Here is a 17,774-nt window from a genome sequence, read left to right as displayed (position 1 = left end):
AACCTATACAAAAATTCAATGTACATAAAAAGGACCTAAAATCTGGAACACCCTACTTGAAAACTCTAGAACTGCAGACACAATTGTCACTTTCAAAACTACCATTAGAAAACATCTCATCTCCCTGACATAGCTCACCATCAGCTAACTACATGAAAACCACCTATTATCTTGTATCATACACACACACAAAAAAAAAAAACCTAGATCTACTCTCGATATCTGTGATTCCCCACAATTCACACTTACACTCACCCAATTGACTATAAACATAGAAATACGTAATAAAATCATTACCTAGTTCGTAAATCGTAAACTAGTCGTAAGTTTGCCTGAGATACTCCAGTATAGGAGCTTCAATAGAAACTATGTATCATACCAAGACAAAACCATTCACATTGCTAATTTATGAACTGTAATGCAGTTACCTAGCCTTAATGTCAACATGTTCCATAATCTGTACCAATATAGAGTTTGAATTAATCTTAGTCTGCCCAAAATGCCTAGTCATGCTAGGTGTGATAGTGGCCCTCTTTGTAATTAGTATTTTATAATATGTAAACCACACAATGTCCTGTAATACGTAAGCCCTGCATTGTAATTTTTATAGAGAATAAACTTGATTGATTGATTGATTAATCACAGAAGAAGGCACTGGTCGCTGATGAGGACTTCCCGTACATCCTGGCAAGATCGATCACACGTACACCACTTTCGTACTTTGCTACAAGTTTTTTTTTTGACTTCTATCATGTTTCTCGCCTTCTTTATCAAAGGGCTGGCACTCGGAACTTTCTTTGGCCCCATGGTGGCTTATTTAGCAGTCACACTCGATAAACAAGCACAAAAAACAATGGATTATTACGAAATGTTTTGGATGAACGTGCAGGGTTATGCTCAATCGATGAGAAACGAAGCCAGACTGACTCAGAACGCGTTGGATGCTCTGCGTGGGTGCAGGAAGGCGGACACGTTCGGTACGGCGGACCGATGAAAACCGAGGTGATGAACGAAAACTGGGACAAAATTTTAACGAAAAAAGTCATCAAAAACCGAATTCGACAAAAACCAGAGCAAACAAAAACTAAGGTTCCACTGTATTCAGTTTTCCATATAGATAAGGGATATTCAGATGATAATACTATTAGCTAAATGACTATAGGAAAGCCAACCTAGCTTATTTCTACAGTAAGTAAGTTTATTTAGGTTTGCACAAATACAGTTACAGGTCTCCTTCACAGTCGTGAGGGTTAGGGGATCAAGATTGTTGAAAAATCGCGAATGTTTGGTGCCCCAATATATTGTAGGAAAATATAATACAGTGCTGCTTCCTTAACCTACTAAACCATGAACAATCATAAAACACATGAAAACATTGTAAAATATTGTACTAGTACCAGCCCTTTGGTAAAGAAGGTGAGAAAAACTATAGAATTCAAGAAAGAACTCATAGCAGAGTACTAAAGTGGAGGAGGAAGAGAGAGGGGAGAATGTGCCTCCTTCAGTGATTCTACGATATGTACAATACTAAAGTAGCATAAGTCAATAAAGGCTATAGCACCAGCCAGCGATAAGTGTAGCATTAACAGTGTAGAAAGTAAGTTAAGCGATTAATCAATAGAAAAAGGACTGCACGGACCTAACTCCTCTAATGTTGTTGGAGTTATACAGGGCGACTGACAACACCGCCATCTCTAGTCTCTACTGCCTCTGATGCCGCCTCCACCACCATTGGCCCTTATACACCCAACAATAACAACAACACAGCAACACTCGTGACATACTTAATGACGTATACATACCTTATTCATTCTAGAGTATATGTCATGTTTTTATGTTCTTAATAGTGTTTATTGTGTCAGTGATAGCCATAGAGTTGATATTAGTGTCATATTGAAGGACTATCTTGTCCTATCTCCAAACAAACTGCCACCCCCACAATTCCTAAGATATGTAATGAGATATTTTAAGTATGATTGGGCAGCTGGGAATTCGCTAATGTTCAAAGTCCGTGAAAGTGGAAAACGTGAATGTTGAGGGAGACCTGTACATAGATTGTCATACATAGCAGTTACATAGTATACATAGTAATTATCCCAACTCAATCATATACATCTACAATCCGACTTACGACTTGCTCGACATACGACCACTCAACTTACGACCATGTTTTGTATGCCAAATTTCTGGGAAATAAACAACTGTTTGTGTTGTACACAGTGTTTATCTTGAACCTTACAGTATAAAATACAGTACTAACAGCATAAAAAGTAAAGTAAAAAATGAAATACCAAAATAAGACGATAAAATAAAATACAGTGGACCCCTGGTTATCGGCCGGTTCTGTTTTCGGCCAACTCGGTTATCGCCCAGTTTTTCGGCACCCGGTTATCGGCCGTTAATTCGGTGATCGGCTGTTTGGCACATGTCCATCCGCCAGCTTTGTCTCTTGGTGGCTGAGGAAGCTTCTGCTCGTACATCCAAACATTTCACTTGTTTTCCATTGTTTTTAGTGTTTTTTTTTGCAGTGCAACTGTGAAATAAGTAACCATGGCTCCAAAGAAAGTTCCTATGGTAAAGAGAATGAGAAACACCATGGAATTTAAGCATGAAGTGATAGAAAAGTTTGAAGGTGGTGGAACTTGCCAGGATGTACAGCAAGAATAAATCAACAATTACATCCATCCTGGCAAAGAAAGAACAAATCAAAGACACTAATGTTGCAAAAGGAGTAACTTTTCTACCTAAACAAAGGCCACCAATAATGGAAGAGATGGAAAAGTTATTATTAATGTGGATTAAAGAAAAAGAATTAGTGGGAGACAGTGTTGTGGAGTCTATTATTTGTGAGAAGGCAAGGCAGTTGCATGAGGATCTTGCAAAGAAAATGCCTGGAACAAGTGCTACAGTTTGTGAATCTATGCCCAGCAAAGGATGGTTTGATAGATTTAAGAAGTGTAGTGTCCAAGAGAGGGATTTTGAAGGGTTTCAGGCTGACCCTGACCCTGCCGACCCTGTGGACTCTATTGTGGTACTGGGGAAGTCCCTGGGGTTGGAGGTGAGTGGCGAGGATGTGGAAGAGTTGGTGGAGGACCACAGGGAAGAACTAACCATTGAAGAGCTGCAGGAGCTTCAACTTGAACAGCAACAGATTGCAGCTGAGGAACTTGCTTCAGAGGAGGAGGAAGAGGGAGTGAAGGAGGTGCCTTCTTCAGAGATTAAAGAGGTGTGTGCAGTGTGGGCTAGGGTGCAAGCTTTTGTAGAGAAACACCACCCTGGCAAAGCTGAAACAAGCCATATCTGCAGCATGTTTAGTGACAAAACCCTGTCCCACTTCAGGGAAATCTTAGAGATGCCAGAAACAGAGCACTCTGGACAGTTATTTTGTGAGACAGGGGTCCAGTGACACTCAGGCTGGTCCTAGTGGCATTAAAAGACAAAGAAGGGAAGTAATCCCAGAGAAGGCTTTGCTAAGTTAGATGGTAGGCGTATATATGAAAAGAAGAGCAATATGGTACCCATGTAATCAGGTGAATACCTTATATTTATTGTGGGTAGGACCCTATCCAAATGCTGACAGTGGACTAAAAAATGTAAACTGGGATTCCTACCAAGACAACATAGCATATACAGTGGAACCTCAAATTTCGAACTTAATCCGTTCCAGTAGCTAGTTCTAAATTTGAAAAGTTTGAAAAGTGAAGCAATATTTCCCATAAATAATGGAAATACAATTAATCCGTTCCAGAAACCCAAAAATATTCACACACAAAAAAATACATTTTATCGAGATGAATTGTAGTTTTACATACACACAACAAATATAGTGTACAATTATGTATTAATAAATTTAAATGAACATATAAAGTAACATTTTTACTTACCTTTATTGAAGATTGGTGATGGCATCTGGAAGATAGGGAGAAGGAGAGGGGGAGTTGGGGTTAGTGTTTGGAAGGGGAACCCCCCTACATAAGGACTTTAGGTATCAAAGCCCTCTCTGGGGTTACTTCCCTTCTCTGTCTTTCAAGGCCACTAGGACCAGCTTGAGTGTCACTGGACCCCTGTCTCACAAAATAACTGTCTACAGTCCTCTGTTTCTGGTGCCTCTTTAAGATTTCCCTAAAATGGGACATGGTTTTGTCACTGAACTTGTTACAAAGATGGCTTGTTTCAGTTTGCTCAGGGTGGTAATTCTCCACAAACATTTGGACATCATTCCACTTGGTGCAAATCTCCTTAATCTTTGAAGAAGGTGGACAGGTCCGGTACCCGGAGGTTCGAAAATAGGGGCTAGTTCGATAATAGGGACAAAGTTGGTTCGAAAAAAGCGGTCAATTTTCGAAGAGTTCGATAAGCGATACGTTTGAAATTTGAGGTTCCACTGTAGTATGTATATAATGTGTACCCCAACTTATGCCTGTATATAACTGTTTCTAATACCTGAGAATTAATTTAATTAGTATTTTCCTAAATGCATTTTTTTTCAAGAGCTTTGTTTAAAATTTATATGTGGAATAAATTTTGTATACAGCCTCTCCTCACTTAATGATGGGGTTCCGTTCCTGAGACCACGTCATTAAACGAATTCGTCGCTAAGTGAGGAGCATACTATAATGGTAATGAGTTTGTGTCAACCATCTTAGATATTGTTTTAATGTCACCTTTGCACCTTTTATAACATTTCTGGTATATTTTTAAATGTTTATACAGTAGTGTACTGTATATTGAAATAAAGAGAATAGAGGAAATCAGCTCTAATATACATTATTTAGTTATGAATACTGGTCAGAGAGCCTGTCGTAAGTCTGAGGTGTCGGTATACGAATACGTTGCTAAGTGAGGAGAGGCTTTACTATTTCAATACTGTAATGTGTTTTAGGGCAATTACTCATAGTACTCCTATGGGATTTTATTATTTTGCAGATGTCTCCTTGCCCTTCCCCAAAATCCTGTGATACTTTTGTAGTCCTGACTGACCTCACCAAAGGTGGTCATGTTGTTTTTGGAAAGAATTCTGATAGACCTAGTGAAGAGGTACAGGAGGTTATCTACCAGCCACCACTGGAACATGAAGAAGGCTCAAAGCTTCAGGCAAGTTTATTTTAAAGGTTTATTTGTTTAAGAAAGAATGTGGTACCAGGTTTTGCAGTACAGAATGTTCACATAATCCTTTTTAGTTTTTTTTTTTTTTTTTGAAATGGTAATGCATAAAATGCAGTTTTCTGCATATGTTAGTGGAACTAATAGTATTTTACGACTTTATAGTTGTCTAATCTATGTAGCTTCAGTATGTGCACACTTCTGGTGGCCCTAATACATCCAATTGATACAACAGCTCATTCCAAGTATAGTTCCAGAAGGCTGTTCGAGTGCCGTTACTGAACAAATTTGCTCCCATGAGGAATAATGTAAATTGGATTAGTCCGTTTCAGACCTCCAAAAATACACTTACAAAAGCACTTACAATAATACATTTATGAAAAAATTAAATGATAGATTATTACAAATGGGTTCAGTTGGCCAAAAACTGTAATGGTTTTAAAATAGTTTTAGAGACGAGTTACGTAAGCTAAATCTTTTCTGTGCTTTAATAGTTGTATACATGTCAAACCATAACATGGGCGGGGATAGAACCCGCGATCAGAGAGTCTCAAAACTCCAGACCGTCGTGTTAGTCACTGGACCAGCTAGCCACTAATGCGACGGTCTGGAGTTTTGAGACTACTCTCTGATTGTGGGTTCTATCCCCACCTGTGGTATGGTTTGTTTGCAATCATGTCATTATGATTTCATGAGTCTTGTATACATGTTCTATACATACGGGATGAGTGCATATGTTATGTGAAGTGATGAATTGGCTTCTTTAGCTCACAAAATATTAATGTGGTAGTGGTGTGGAAGAGGTTACTGTTCTTCATTAATCTCTCTCTGCATGGGAAGGATAATACTGATAATAGAGTAGCATGTCAGAAGTGAGAGTACATTTAGTAATAGTAATTTTTCTCTTTGCAGTGCACATATATAGAAATAGATCAGGTAGGACATACTCATGCAGTGATACTTAGTAAGCCGTCATGGATGTGGGGAGCAGAGATGGGTGCTAATGAACATGGTGTCTGTGTTGGGAATGAGGCTGTATGGACCAACCTTCAGAGTGATGATGATAGCATAGAGCGACTTCTGGGAATGGACTTAGTGAGGTAAGGTCAATAGCAATTCGTTGGTTGGTCATCTTTAGGTAGTATTCCATGGAATACAGTTGAGCACAGGATATAACACAGAGGAGAGGTTTATTGGTATGGTTTCTAGCTTTTTTGGATATTCTTTTGGATAATTTAACTGTCAAATATTCAAATATTATTGTAACTTTATGATGAGGCTGTTTATGTGCAGCATACCTTTTAATACTGTTTCCCTATGTGATCAGTTTTATCTTGGGTATGAAGTTTTGTATAGATTTATAAATACAGGTTCTGTATTATTGTTTCTGATTGTATCTTTTTTTTTATATCTTCTTACAACTATGCAGTAAATTTTTACTCATTCTAATTAAACCATTTTGTGATTCTAGGTTCCCCATTACCCTTTCAAGAGGTTCCATAGAGTAAATATTCCTAATGTTTAGAACTGTGGGATTATTTATAGATATCTACAAGACTTTGGTAATTGTATGAGACAAGGTGTGTGCAAAGTGTTTTAGACATAACTGTGGTGTGTTTTTGTTTTTGAATATATATTTTTAACATGACAACTCTATTTCTTATTATGGTAGCGGAGACTCAAAGATGGAAAGTGTGTTCACCATCACTTTTTCAGTCAGTGACTTTTCAGAAGTGCATGGCCATTACTGTTTGAATGATCTACTGTGATATATTTTTCAAAGTAGTTTTGGGGTAAATTTGAATGTGGGGAGGGGGGGAGGAAATGCACCAGTTAAATACCTTAATGCAAGAATATTATTAATTTATAAAAAATCAAAGCCTATAATCAGCATTATAATCTGTGTGTAGGGTTACCAGTAGGACCTAATTGCAAATTAAGGTCAACGTGATAACATGTATTTTTTTTTTATTTTTTTTTCAACAAGTCGGCCGTCTCCCACCGAGGCATGGTGACCCAAAAAAGAAAATACTTTCATCATCATTCAACACTTTCACCTCACTCACACATAATCACTGTTTTTGCAGAGGTGCTCAGAACACAACAGTTTAGAAGCATATATGTATAAAGATACACAACATATCCCTCCAAACTGCTAATATCCCAAACCCCTCCTTTAAAGTGCAGGCACTCTACTTCCCATTTCCAGGACTCAAGTCCGGCTTTATAAAAATAATCAGTTTCCCTGAATCCCTACACTAAATATTACCCTGCTCACACTCCAACAGATCGTCAGGTCCCAAATACCATTTGTCTCCATTCACTCCTATCGAACACGCTCATGCACGCCTGCTGGAAGTCCAAGCCCCTCGCCCACAAAACCTCCCTTACCCCTTCCTTCCAACCTTTTCGAGGACGACCCCTACCCCGCCTTCCTTCTCCTACAGATTTAAATGCTCTCCATGTCATTCTACTTTGATCTATTCTCTCTAAATGACCAAACCACCTCAACAACCCCTCTTCAGCCCTCTGACTAATACTTTTATTAACTCCACACCTTCTCCTAATTTCCACTCTCCGAATATTCTGCATAATATTTACACCACACATTGCCCTTAGACAGGACATCTCCACTGCCTCCAACCGCCTCCTCGCTGCTGCATTCACAACCCAAGCTTCACACCCATATGAGAGTGTTGGTACTAGTATACTTTCATACATTCCCTTCTTTGCCTCCATAGATAACGTTTTTTGACTCCACATATACCTCAACGCACCACTCACCTTTTTTCCCTCATCAATTCTATGATTAACCTCATCCTTCATAAATCCATCCGCCGACACGTCAACTCCCAAGTATCTGAAAACATTCACTTCTTCCATACTCCTCCTCCCCAATTTGATATCCAATTTTTCTTTATCTAAATCATTTGATACCCTCATCACCTTACTCTTTTCTATGTTCACTTTCAACTTTCTACCTTTATTAAGTGCAATAATCATAGTTAATTTTACTGTAGATTTCTTATTCAAGAGTATTTCAGATGAAAGGAATGAGCTTTAATCCATAGGACATGCTAGAATGAATTACTTTCTAGCATAACTAATTGATTTCTGAAATTTATCTTGTATTAAAAATGCTGGATATCTCTTCATGAGAGTGGTAGAAATATAGGAAAGGCAAGATTAAGAGGTTAGAATGGAAGAAAGGAGTAAGGAGGAAGTGGATGTGTATACTATACTGTATTTTTGTATTTGAGTGTGTCAACAGATGGGTTTGTGAAAGATGGAGCAAATCACAGATATAATAAGGGAAAGGAATTAGGAGTGCTGAGGAATCACAGAATGAAAGCTGGTAATGGATGTAAAAATAGGAATATATCAAGTATAATTATGCTAATTTTTTTTTTTTGCATTTGGTGTTTGCCATGGTTTTTGAAAATTGAAACAAGGATGTTGGAGGTATTTGAAATTCCACATCTGAGATGTGTGGTGTAAATATTATGAGAATATGGTATGGGAGGTATAATTAAGGAGTGTAATTATATTTGTTAATGCTGACAGTAGTTAGGTAATTGGACATGTATGCAACTTTGAGACATTGAGGCAAAATATGTATATACAGTAGGACCCCTGTATCCATAGTTCCAGTATCCTCTATTGCAGTTATTTGCGGTTTACCATGGCCCTAAAATAACTCTTAATTTTGCTTAATAATGTCCCTGAAGTGCAAAAGTAGTGATCCAACCTCTTCATAGCCTAAAAGAAGCCATGAAATGCTTCCCATCAGTGAAAAAGTGATAATACTCCACTTATTGTGCATAATTTATCAGTTAAACTTTATAATGGGTATGTATAGGACTTATATATAGTTCACTACTATCCGCAGTTTTGGTATCTGTGGTAGGGCCTTGGAATGTATCCCCCACAGATACAGGGGTTCTACTGTACAATAAAATCCCCTTGATGTAACAAACTAATGGGGAATCATCCAAGTATCCATTAAATCAGAATAATCTTAAAAAATAGCAAAAACAGAACTTAAATACTCTACACCTAACATAGTACTGTAACCTCATAGGTGTCCAGTTATGTAACTAAAGGAATTTATAATGGTTTTATGTAGAGAGGTTGGGGAAACATTAAGAGGGTGTATAAGATTAAGTTAAATAAAACTAGGTTTAGAGGATATCCAAATAAAGGTTGGAAGGAGATTTTGATAGGTATTGGTATGAATGCCTAGAAGGCACATGCTAATGTGTTGGATCAGATTGTGAAGGTGACTAAATTTTGGGATTTAATGCACCTTCAGGGCATGACCATAGTTACATAGTATTTATGAAGAGGTTCAGGAGAGCCAGTATTTTTTTTTTTTTTATTATCACACTGGCCGATTCCCACCAAGGCAGGGTGGCCCGAAAAAGAAAAACTTTCACCATCATTCACTCCATCACTGTCTTGCCAGAAGGGTGCTTTACACTACAGTTTTTAAACTGCAACATTAACACCCCTCCTTCAGAGTGCAGTACAGTGCCAGTACAGTGCTAAATTATGAAGTACAGTGCCTAAATTATAAGAGTCAGGTTTTGATGTGGAAAAGATCCAAAATTATGAAAGTCAGGTTAGGACATTGGAGTGTGGTGGGTCATCATTGGCTTGTGATGACAGCTATTCTAGAAAGGGAACAGAGAGTGAGCAATGGTGAGTGTGTTATTTGGACTCCATAGCCTTTGTGGGGAAATGCTGATGTGTTAAAACTAAGAAGCATTGCAGTGCTCTCATTTTTTTTATTTTTTCATAATTTAATATTAAAATATAATTTATTACTGTATGTCATTGATTATAGATTGGCTTTGGAGCGCAGCAGTACAGCACAGATGGCAGTGGATGTCATTACTACACTTCTTGAGACGTACAGTCAGGGTGGTCCATGCTCGGATGTGGAACCTAGCTTAGTTTATCACAACAGTTTTCTTATTGCTGACCATCAGGAAGCTTGGATCTTAGAAACTGCTGGCAATCATTGGGCTGCTGAACAAATAAAAAGTAAGTTTTCATATTAAAACTGGAAAGGATAAAAATCTTGTTTGGCCAAAATAATTGTGCTGAAATATGTCATAGTCTGTCAAATTTGGTTGGGTTTTGTAACTTCTAGCAAATCTTTTTAATTCTTGCAGGTGGTTATAGGAACATTAGCAATGCTTTGAGTATTGGTACCAAAATAGACAAGATGAGTGAAGGCATGAAGGAACTTGCACAAGAGAAAGGTTGGTGGGATGGTAATGGGGATTTTAACTTCTCCGAGGCATTTTCATCCGGTGGAGATTCTTCAGGAGGAAGGAAAGAGAGTGGCGAGCAGCTCTTGGCCAAGCTTACTGAAGGAGGTTAGAAATGGTTTTTTTTTCATTGAGTGTATGAAAGTAATCATATTGGTTACTTGCCATTTTGATAGCTATTGCCATTTTTGCTATCATGCCATTAAATTTTTTGAAATAATTGACTGGAATCATCTCATTAACATTACTTGGGAAGACTAAATAATAGCTTGATTTAGATAATGTAACTATGACAATGTGAAAATTATATACATATAGCAAACTGGCCCAACTAGACTACACAATATTGACACGAGGTAAAATATTGTAGATTTTGTTGAGCATAGTTAAGTTCATACAATTTTTTAAAGACTGCAGTAAAATAGTTTTTGTTGTCCACTCTTCATTTTAGAAATCTTTCAAGCTCTGTGTCCTAAATACAAGTGAAAATTTATGAAAAATGTTATTTTCTTTTCGTACAGCATGTTCTCTGATTTGTTTTAGAATTGAAAGTTATTCCAAGATTGTAATTTGCATGTGTATTGTGTATAATTGTATATTGGGTTGGTATTCTTTTGTCTTGCTAGTTTATTGTGGGCTGTGTGCCAGCTTGATTAGTGCTTAGTAAGTTACAGTATTATAGTCTTTGCTATTATCCCTAAGTGTTACTTATGATAAACTAGCTGTGACATCTGTATTGTTTATTTTAGTTACGTATATTAGGTAACTTGTTATCTTACGTTTATTCTAATCACTTCTGGCTGGTGGTACATACCACAGTATAGCTAGATGGTGTCCAATAATATTACAAAGATATACTAGCTATTATGTTAAACCTGAAGTGCAAATTTTTCCCTTACTAGCTGCAACTTGCACATGTGTAAAATAGTAGTTTAAGTGTAATCTTTTAACGGTAAAATCCACCCAGTTAAATATAAAATTTCTTAAATCCTTGTAGAAAACCCTCAAGTCACATTATGCTACACCCCACAAGACTTGGTAGGCCATTTACTTATTATCTTAGACAGTGGATAGTTTTAATCGGAGCTGGAACTGTCAGAAATTTTTAATATTTTCTAGAGAGAGAGAGAGAAGAGGAATTTTAATTTTTATATAGTTTACTCTATGGTATTGTTTACTTGAGTGAAACGAATCCAGTAATGGAAATGTGATAAAATCCAGAAGTAAAGGATATGAATGGTAACTACATCAAAGAGGTGGAATATCTGTACATATAACATAAATTTGGGGAAGCATATAAATTACTGGGACCATCTAAAGTCCCTCGACCTGTTCTCTTTGGAACTCGGGCAAGAAAAATACCTAATATATACCAGGAAAACCCTAGAGGAACTGGCCTCCGAAGCTATAAAAGCAAGAGGTTTGACAGATGGTGCAAATTGCCTCAGTGAAAAGTAGGGGTGCCATGAGTACACTAAGAGATAACTTGTTGAAGTGTGAAGAGACAAAGACTTTTCAATACTCTTTTTTCATACATAAGGGGAATTACCAACATACCCCTGGCAGTCTTCAAGAGAAATGGATAAGTTCCTCAAGTCAGTTCCTGATTAGCTGGGTTGTGGTGCATATATTGGACTGTTTGTGGCTAGCATCACCAGCCTGGTTGATTAGCCCATCAACTGGGATGCCTTGTCTGGAACTTGGCCTTGGAGGTATTTATCTCTGGAACACACACCAGGTAGGTAGATGCTCTCAGCCAATTCTTTAGTATGCTAGCTTCTTTCATGCATATATTGAGCAAACACACACACCAGTCCAAAAATATATCCCTACTTATTTTTAACATCTTTCATTATCCCATCTATTCCAGCTGCTTTACCCCGTTTCATTTCCTACATGCACCTCAGTTCCTCACTCTTAATGGTTCAATTCCTCCTTGCCTCGTGCATGAAATCACTGCCTTTCCCTTCATCACTAATATTCAACTGCCATCTTCTCTGGTACTTCCACCACCCATATTACATCTCTCCTCTTTTTTTTTTTTTAACTGTTAAATCCATTTTCTTTCCAGGTTTCCTCATCTTACTGATTCAAAACAACTTCTCATTCTGAATAAAATCTGCTAAAAATTAAGGACTTGCCCATTCTCATTGGCTCTTTTTACACCTCATTGCTTTTTTTAACCTCTCTTTTCCTCTCCATATACTGTCTTATATGGGTGTGAAGCATGGGTGATGAATGTTGCAGTGAGGAGAAGGCTGGAGGCAGTGGAGATGTCATGTCTGAGGGCAATGTGTGGTGTGAATATAATGCAGAGAATTCGTAGTTTGGAAGTTAGGAGGAGGTGCGGGATTACCAAAACTGTTGTCCAGAGGGCTGAGGAAGGGTTGTTGAGGTGGTTCGGACATGTAGAGAGAATGGAGCGAAACAGAATGACTTCAAGAGTGTATCAGTCTGTAGTGGAAGGAAGGCGGGGTAGGGGTCGGCCTAGGAAAAGTTGGAGGGAGGGGGTAAAGGAGGTTTTGTGTGCAAAGGGCTTGGACTTCCAGCAGGCATGCGTGAGCGTGTTTGATAGGAGTGAATGGAGACAAATGGTTTTTAATACTTGATGTGCTGTTGGAGTGTGAGCAAAGTAACATTTATGAAGGGGCTCAGGGAAACAGGCAGGCTGGACTTGAGTCCTGGAGATGGGAAGTACAGTGCCTGCACTCTGAAGGAGGGGTGTTAATGTTGCATTTTAAAAACTGTAGTGTAAAGCACCCTTCTGGCAAGACAGTGATGGAGTGAATGATGGTGAAAGTTTTTCTTTTTCGGGCCACCCTGCCCTGGTGGGAATCGGCCAGTGTGATAATAATAAAAATAAAAATACTGTCTTCCATCATTTTACACTGCCAAGATCTTTCATATGTTTATTTCTCCTTTACCACCTTTATACCTCATCATTTCACCAGTCATTCCTCTTCCCACCCACACCTACCCTCTTGTACCCACAAACTTCCATTGCAAACTCTAGGAATGCACTATTAAACTTCCTCCCATATCTCCTAGACTTCCTCATTATATCCTTCACTCTCTCCAGCTTACCTTTTCCTCAACAGTTACTTACTTCTTTCTGACACTGTCTTCTTTTGCTTTCACTTGCCTTTGACCCTCTTCTGCAAGTCTATATGTACTCCTTATTTGTATGTATAGGAAATGTATGGGCTGTGAGAGAGAGAGAGGATAAGTGTTCCCAGATGTTGAAGGGTAGCATTTTAATTTCCTTTATTTAGGGAAACCGGTTATTTTTATATAGCCGGACTTGTGTCCTGGAAATGGAAAGTACAATGCCTGCACTTTAAAGGAGGGGTTTGCGATATTGGCAGTTTGGAGGGATATGTTGTGTATCTTTATATGTACAGTGGAACCTCTACTTGCGAGCGCATCCACATGCGAGTTTTTGCAATTACGTGCAGTCGATGGGTTGATTTTTTGCTTCCATACGCGAACAAAATTTCCATAAGCGAGCAGACCTCAAGGGAAGTTCCTTGACACTAATGAGGGGCTCTCGCTCTTGATCTCGGGATTTGTATCTCATTTGTTTGTTGGACTATCTTATTGAAACTTGGGCAGTGTATGATGGAAAGATGCTTCTTAAAGTACACCAAAAATGAAAGAAATCGGAGCATAAATAATGGAGTTCATTTCTCAGCAATTAGCCACCCCTTAGTGGTATTTTCGTATGGTTTTTTATGGTTGTATTCCTGTTTTTTGGTCTCATTTGATAGAATGGAAGATATATTACAGAAATAGATATGATTTTGATTACTTTCATGACGAAAAGTACCTTGAAATTGAGCTCGATGAGGGAGAAATGCTCGTTTGCTTGACTATGTTCAAGAGTAAACTGTCCATTCCAATATGTAGTCATGAATGGGTTGACATTATTTATACAATTATTGCAATGAGGCATAACAGTAAATCTTATATTTTTTTGTGAATAAAAATAATAAATTATTTATATTGTAATAATAATAATATGTATAATAATAATAATACGTATAATAATAATAGTATAATAATACATGTATAATACAAGAATAATAATAATATGTATAATAATAATACATATATAATAATAATGTACTACATAATAATTATAATAGACGGCTTCAAAAGGCGGTCACTAGATGGCAGTGTTTACCACAACAAAGAGGGAGCGGTTGTGGCCTCCTCCACCTGTTACATAATGACATATTTTATTCATTCTAGAGTATATATTAGGTTTCTTTGTTATTTATATTGCTTATTATTTCATATTAGATGAACTGTGATAGATAAATAAGCCGTAGAGTTGATAGCGAAATATTCAAAGAGTATTTTGTCTTGTCTCCAGACAAACTCTCGTTTGCTGCCACACATATAATGATGTATTTTATTCATTCTAGAGTATATATCAGGGTTCTATGTTATTTATATTGTTTGTTATGTCATATTAGATGAACTGTGATAGATAAATAAGCTGTAGAGTTGATGATAGCGAAATTTTCAAGGAGTATTTTGTCCCGTCTCCAAACACTTGTCGGCCGCTGCCACATATATAATGACATATTTTATTCATTCTAGAGTATACTCTGATAGATAAATAAGCCGTATAGATGATATTAGCGAAATTATTCAAGAATTATTTTGTCCGGTCTCCAGACAAACTGTCGTCCACCACCGACACCGCCCATGCCACTACATGAATTACATATTTTATTCATTTTAGAGTATATATCAGGTTTCTATGTTATTTATATTGTTTATATGTCATATTAGATCAAGTGAGATAGATAAATAAGCCGTAAAGTTGATATTAGCGAAATTATTGAAGTGCAGAATTCCACCGGAATGGATTAATTGCATTTCAGTTAATTTAAATGAGAACAATTGACTCTGCAAACAAGCAAATCCAGTTGCGAGCAAGGTCATGGAACGCATCAAACTTGCAAGTAGAGGTTCCACTGTATATGCTTCTAAACTGTTGTATTCAGAGCACCTCTCCAAAAACAGTGATTATGTGTGAGTGAGGTGAAAGTGTTGAATGATGATGAAAGTATTTTCTTTTTGGGTATTTTTCTTCTTTTTGGGTCACCCTGCCTCGGTGGGAGATGGCCGACTTGTTAAAAAAAAAAAAAACATAAATTAGTCTGACACATTACCAGTAGCATAGGCTGGTCAAGAGATAGATATAGAGAGATTTCAGGTATGTCTTGCTATTTCTACTTACACTTAGGTCACACTACACATATATGTACATGTTTATGTATACACACTCATCTGAGTTTTCTTTGATTTTATCTTAATAGTTCCTGTTCTTATTGCTTGTCCTTTTATATCCATGGGGAAGTGGAATAAGAATCTTTCCTCCGTAAGCCGTGAGTGTTGTAAAAGTCAGCTAAAATGCCGGAAACAGTGGCCTAGTAACCCCTTTTCCTGGATAGCCTACCGAAAAGAAAATTAAGAAAACCGTCAAAGGGGGATGTTTGAATGTGCATGGATGTTGTGCGAATGATAGGAAAGAGATGATTGTGGACATGAATAAGAAGCTGGATGTCCTGGCTTTAAGTGAAATGAAGCTGAAGGGGGTGGGAGAGTTTGAGTGGGGAGAAATAAATGGGATTAGGTCATGGGTTTCAAATAGAGTTACAGCTAAAGAAGGAGTAGCAGTAATGTTGAAGGATAAGTTACAGCAGGAAAAGAGGGAATACAAATGTATATATTCAAGGATTATGTGGAGTAAAATAAGGGTTGGGTGTAAAAAGTGGGTTATAGTAAGCATTGATTCACTGGAGAAGAGAGAAGTGTAGAGAAGAGAGAGAGATTTTGGGAAATGCTGAGTGAGTGTGTGGGGAGTTTTGAACCAAGTGTGAGAGTACTGGTGGTTGGGGATTTCACTGCTAAAGTGGGTAAAAATGTTGTGGAGGGAGTAGTAGGTAAATTTGGGGTTCCAGGGGTAAATGAAAATACAGAGCCTTTAATTGAGCTATGTGTAGAAAGAGATTTAGTAATAAGTAATACATATTTTATGAAAAGAGGGTGAATGAGTATACAAGGCATGATATACCATGTAATGAAAGTAGTTCGTTAGATTATGTATTGGTGGATAAAAGGTTGATGGGTAGGCTTCAGGATGTACATGTTTATAGAGGGGCAACTGATATATCGGTTCATTATTTAGTTGTAGCTACAGTTAGAGTAAGAGGTAGATGAGACAAAAGGAAAATGGCAACAAGTAAGAGAAGTGAAAGTGTATAAACTAAGGAAGGAGGAAGTTAGGGTGAGATATAAACAACTATTGGCAGAAAGGTGGGCTAGTGCAAGTATGAGTAGTGGGGGGGTTGAAGAGGGTTGGAATAGTTTTAAAAATGCAGTATTAGAATGTGGGGCAGAAGTTTGTGGCTATAGGAGGGTGGGTGCAGGAGGAAAGAGGAGTGATTGGTGGAATGATGAAGTAAAGGGTGAAGTAAAGGTAGCTTATGAGAGGTTTTTACAAAGCAGAAGTGTTATAAGAAGAGCAGAGTATATGGAGAGTAAAAGAAAGGTGAAGAGAGTGCAAAAGGAGAGCATATGATAAAGTGGGAGAGGCACTGTCAAGAAATTTTGATGAAAATAAGAAAAAAATTTGGAGTGAGATAAACAAGTTAAGAAAGCCTAGAGAACAAATGGATTTGTCAGTTAAAAACAGAGTAGGGGAGTTAGTAGATGGGGAGCTGGAGGTATTGGGTAGATGGCAGGAATATTTTGAGGAACTTTTAAATGTCAATAAAGTAAGGGAGGCGGTAATTTCATGCACTGGTCAGGGAAGTACAATATCGTTTAGGAGTGAAGAAGAGCAGGATGTGAGTGTGGGGGATATGCATGAAGCATTTCATAGAATGACTGGGGGTAAAGCAGCTGGAACTGACGGGATCATGACAGAAATGTTAAAAACAGGGGGATATATAGTGTTGGAGTGGTTGGAATTTTTGTTTAATAAATGTATGAAAGAGGGGAAGGTACCTTGGAATTGGCAGAGCTTATATAGTTCCTTTTTATAAAGGGAACAGGGACAAAGAGATTGTAAAAATTATAGGGGAATAAGTTACTGAGTATACCAGGAAAAGTGTACGGTAGGGTTATAATTGAAAGAATCAGAGGTAAGACCGAGAGTAGGATTTCGGATGAGCAACGAGGCTTTAATGGGTAGGGGATGTGTAGATCAAGTGTTTACATTGAAGCATATATGTGAACAGTATTTAGATAAAGGTAGGGAAGTTTTCATTGCATTTATGGGTTTAGAAAAGGCATAAGATAGTGGATAGGGGAGCAATGTGTCAAATGTTGCAAGTACGTATATGGAATAGGTAGTAAGCTACTAAATGCTGTAAAGAG

The 17,774-nt window shown here is 37.7% G+C and overlaps 1 protein-coding gene across 5 annotated transcripts in view; it reads left to right on the top strand.

Moving 5' to 3' along the window:
- The window catches only part of LOC128691641 (secernin-3), a 98,487-nt gene that overhangs the window by 3,164 nt on the left and 77,549 nt on the right, over positions 1–17,774 (top strand). For all 5 annotated transcript variants that reach the window (XM_053780477.2, XM_070088815.1, XM_070088817.1 and 2 more), the window contains 4 exons: positions 4,927–5,094; positions 6,016–6,203; positions 9,950–10,149; positions 10,281–10,487. In XM_053780477.2, coding sequence (XP_053636452.1) covers positions 4,927–5,094; positions 6,016–6,203; positions 9,950–10,149; positions 10,281–10,487 — 763 coding nt within the window. Of the gene's footprint in view, positions 1–4,926; positions 5,095–6,015; positions 6,204–9,949; positions 10,150–10,280; positions 10,488–17,774 lie in introns of those variants that run through there.

The sequence above is a fragment of the Cherax quadricarinatus genome, chromosome 26, assembly GCF_038502225.1.
Source record: "Cherax quadricarinatus isolate ZL_2023a chromosome 26, ASM3850222v1, whole genome shotgun sequence".
Lineage (NCBI taxonomy): Eukaryota > Metazoa > Arthropoda > Malacostraca > Decapoda > Parastacidae > Cherax > Cherax quadricarinatus.
The sequence above is the reverse complement of the archived record's forward strand: the minus strand, read 5'-3'. Positions and strand labels throughout refer to the sequence as shown.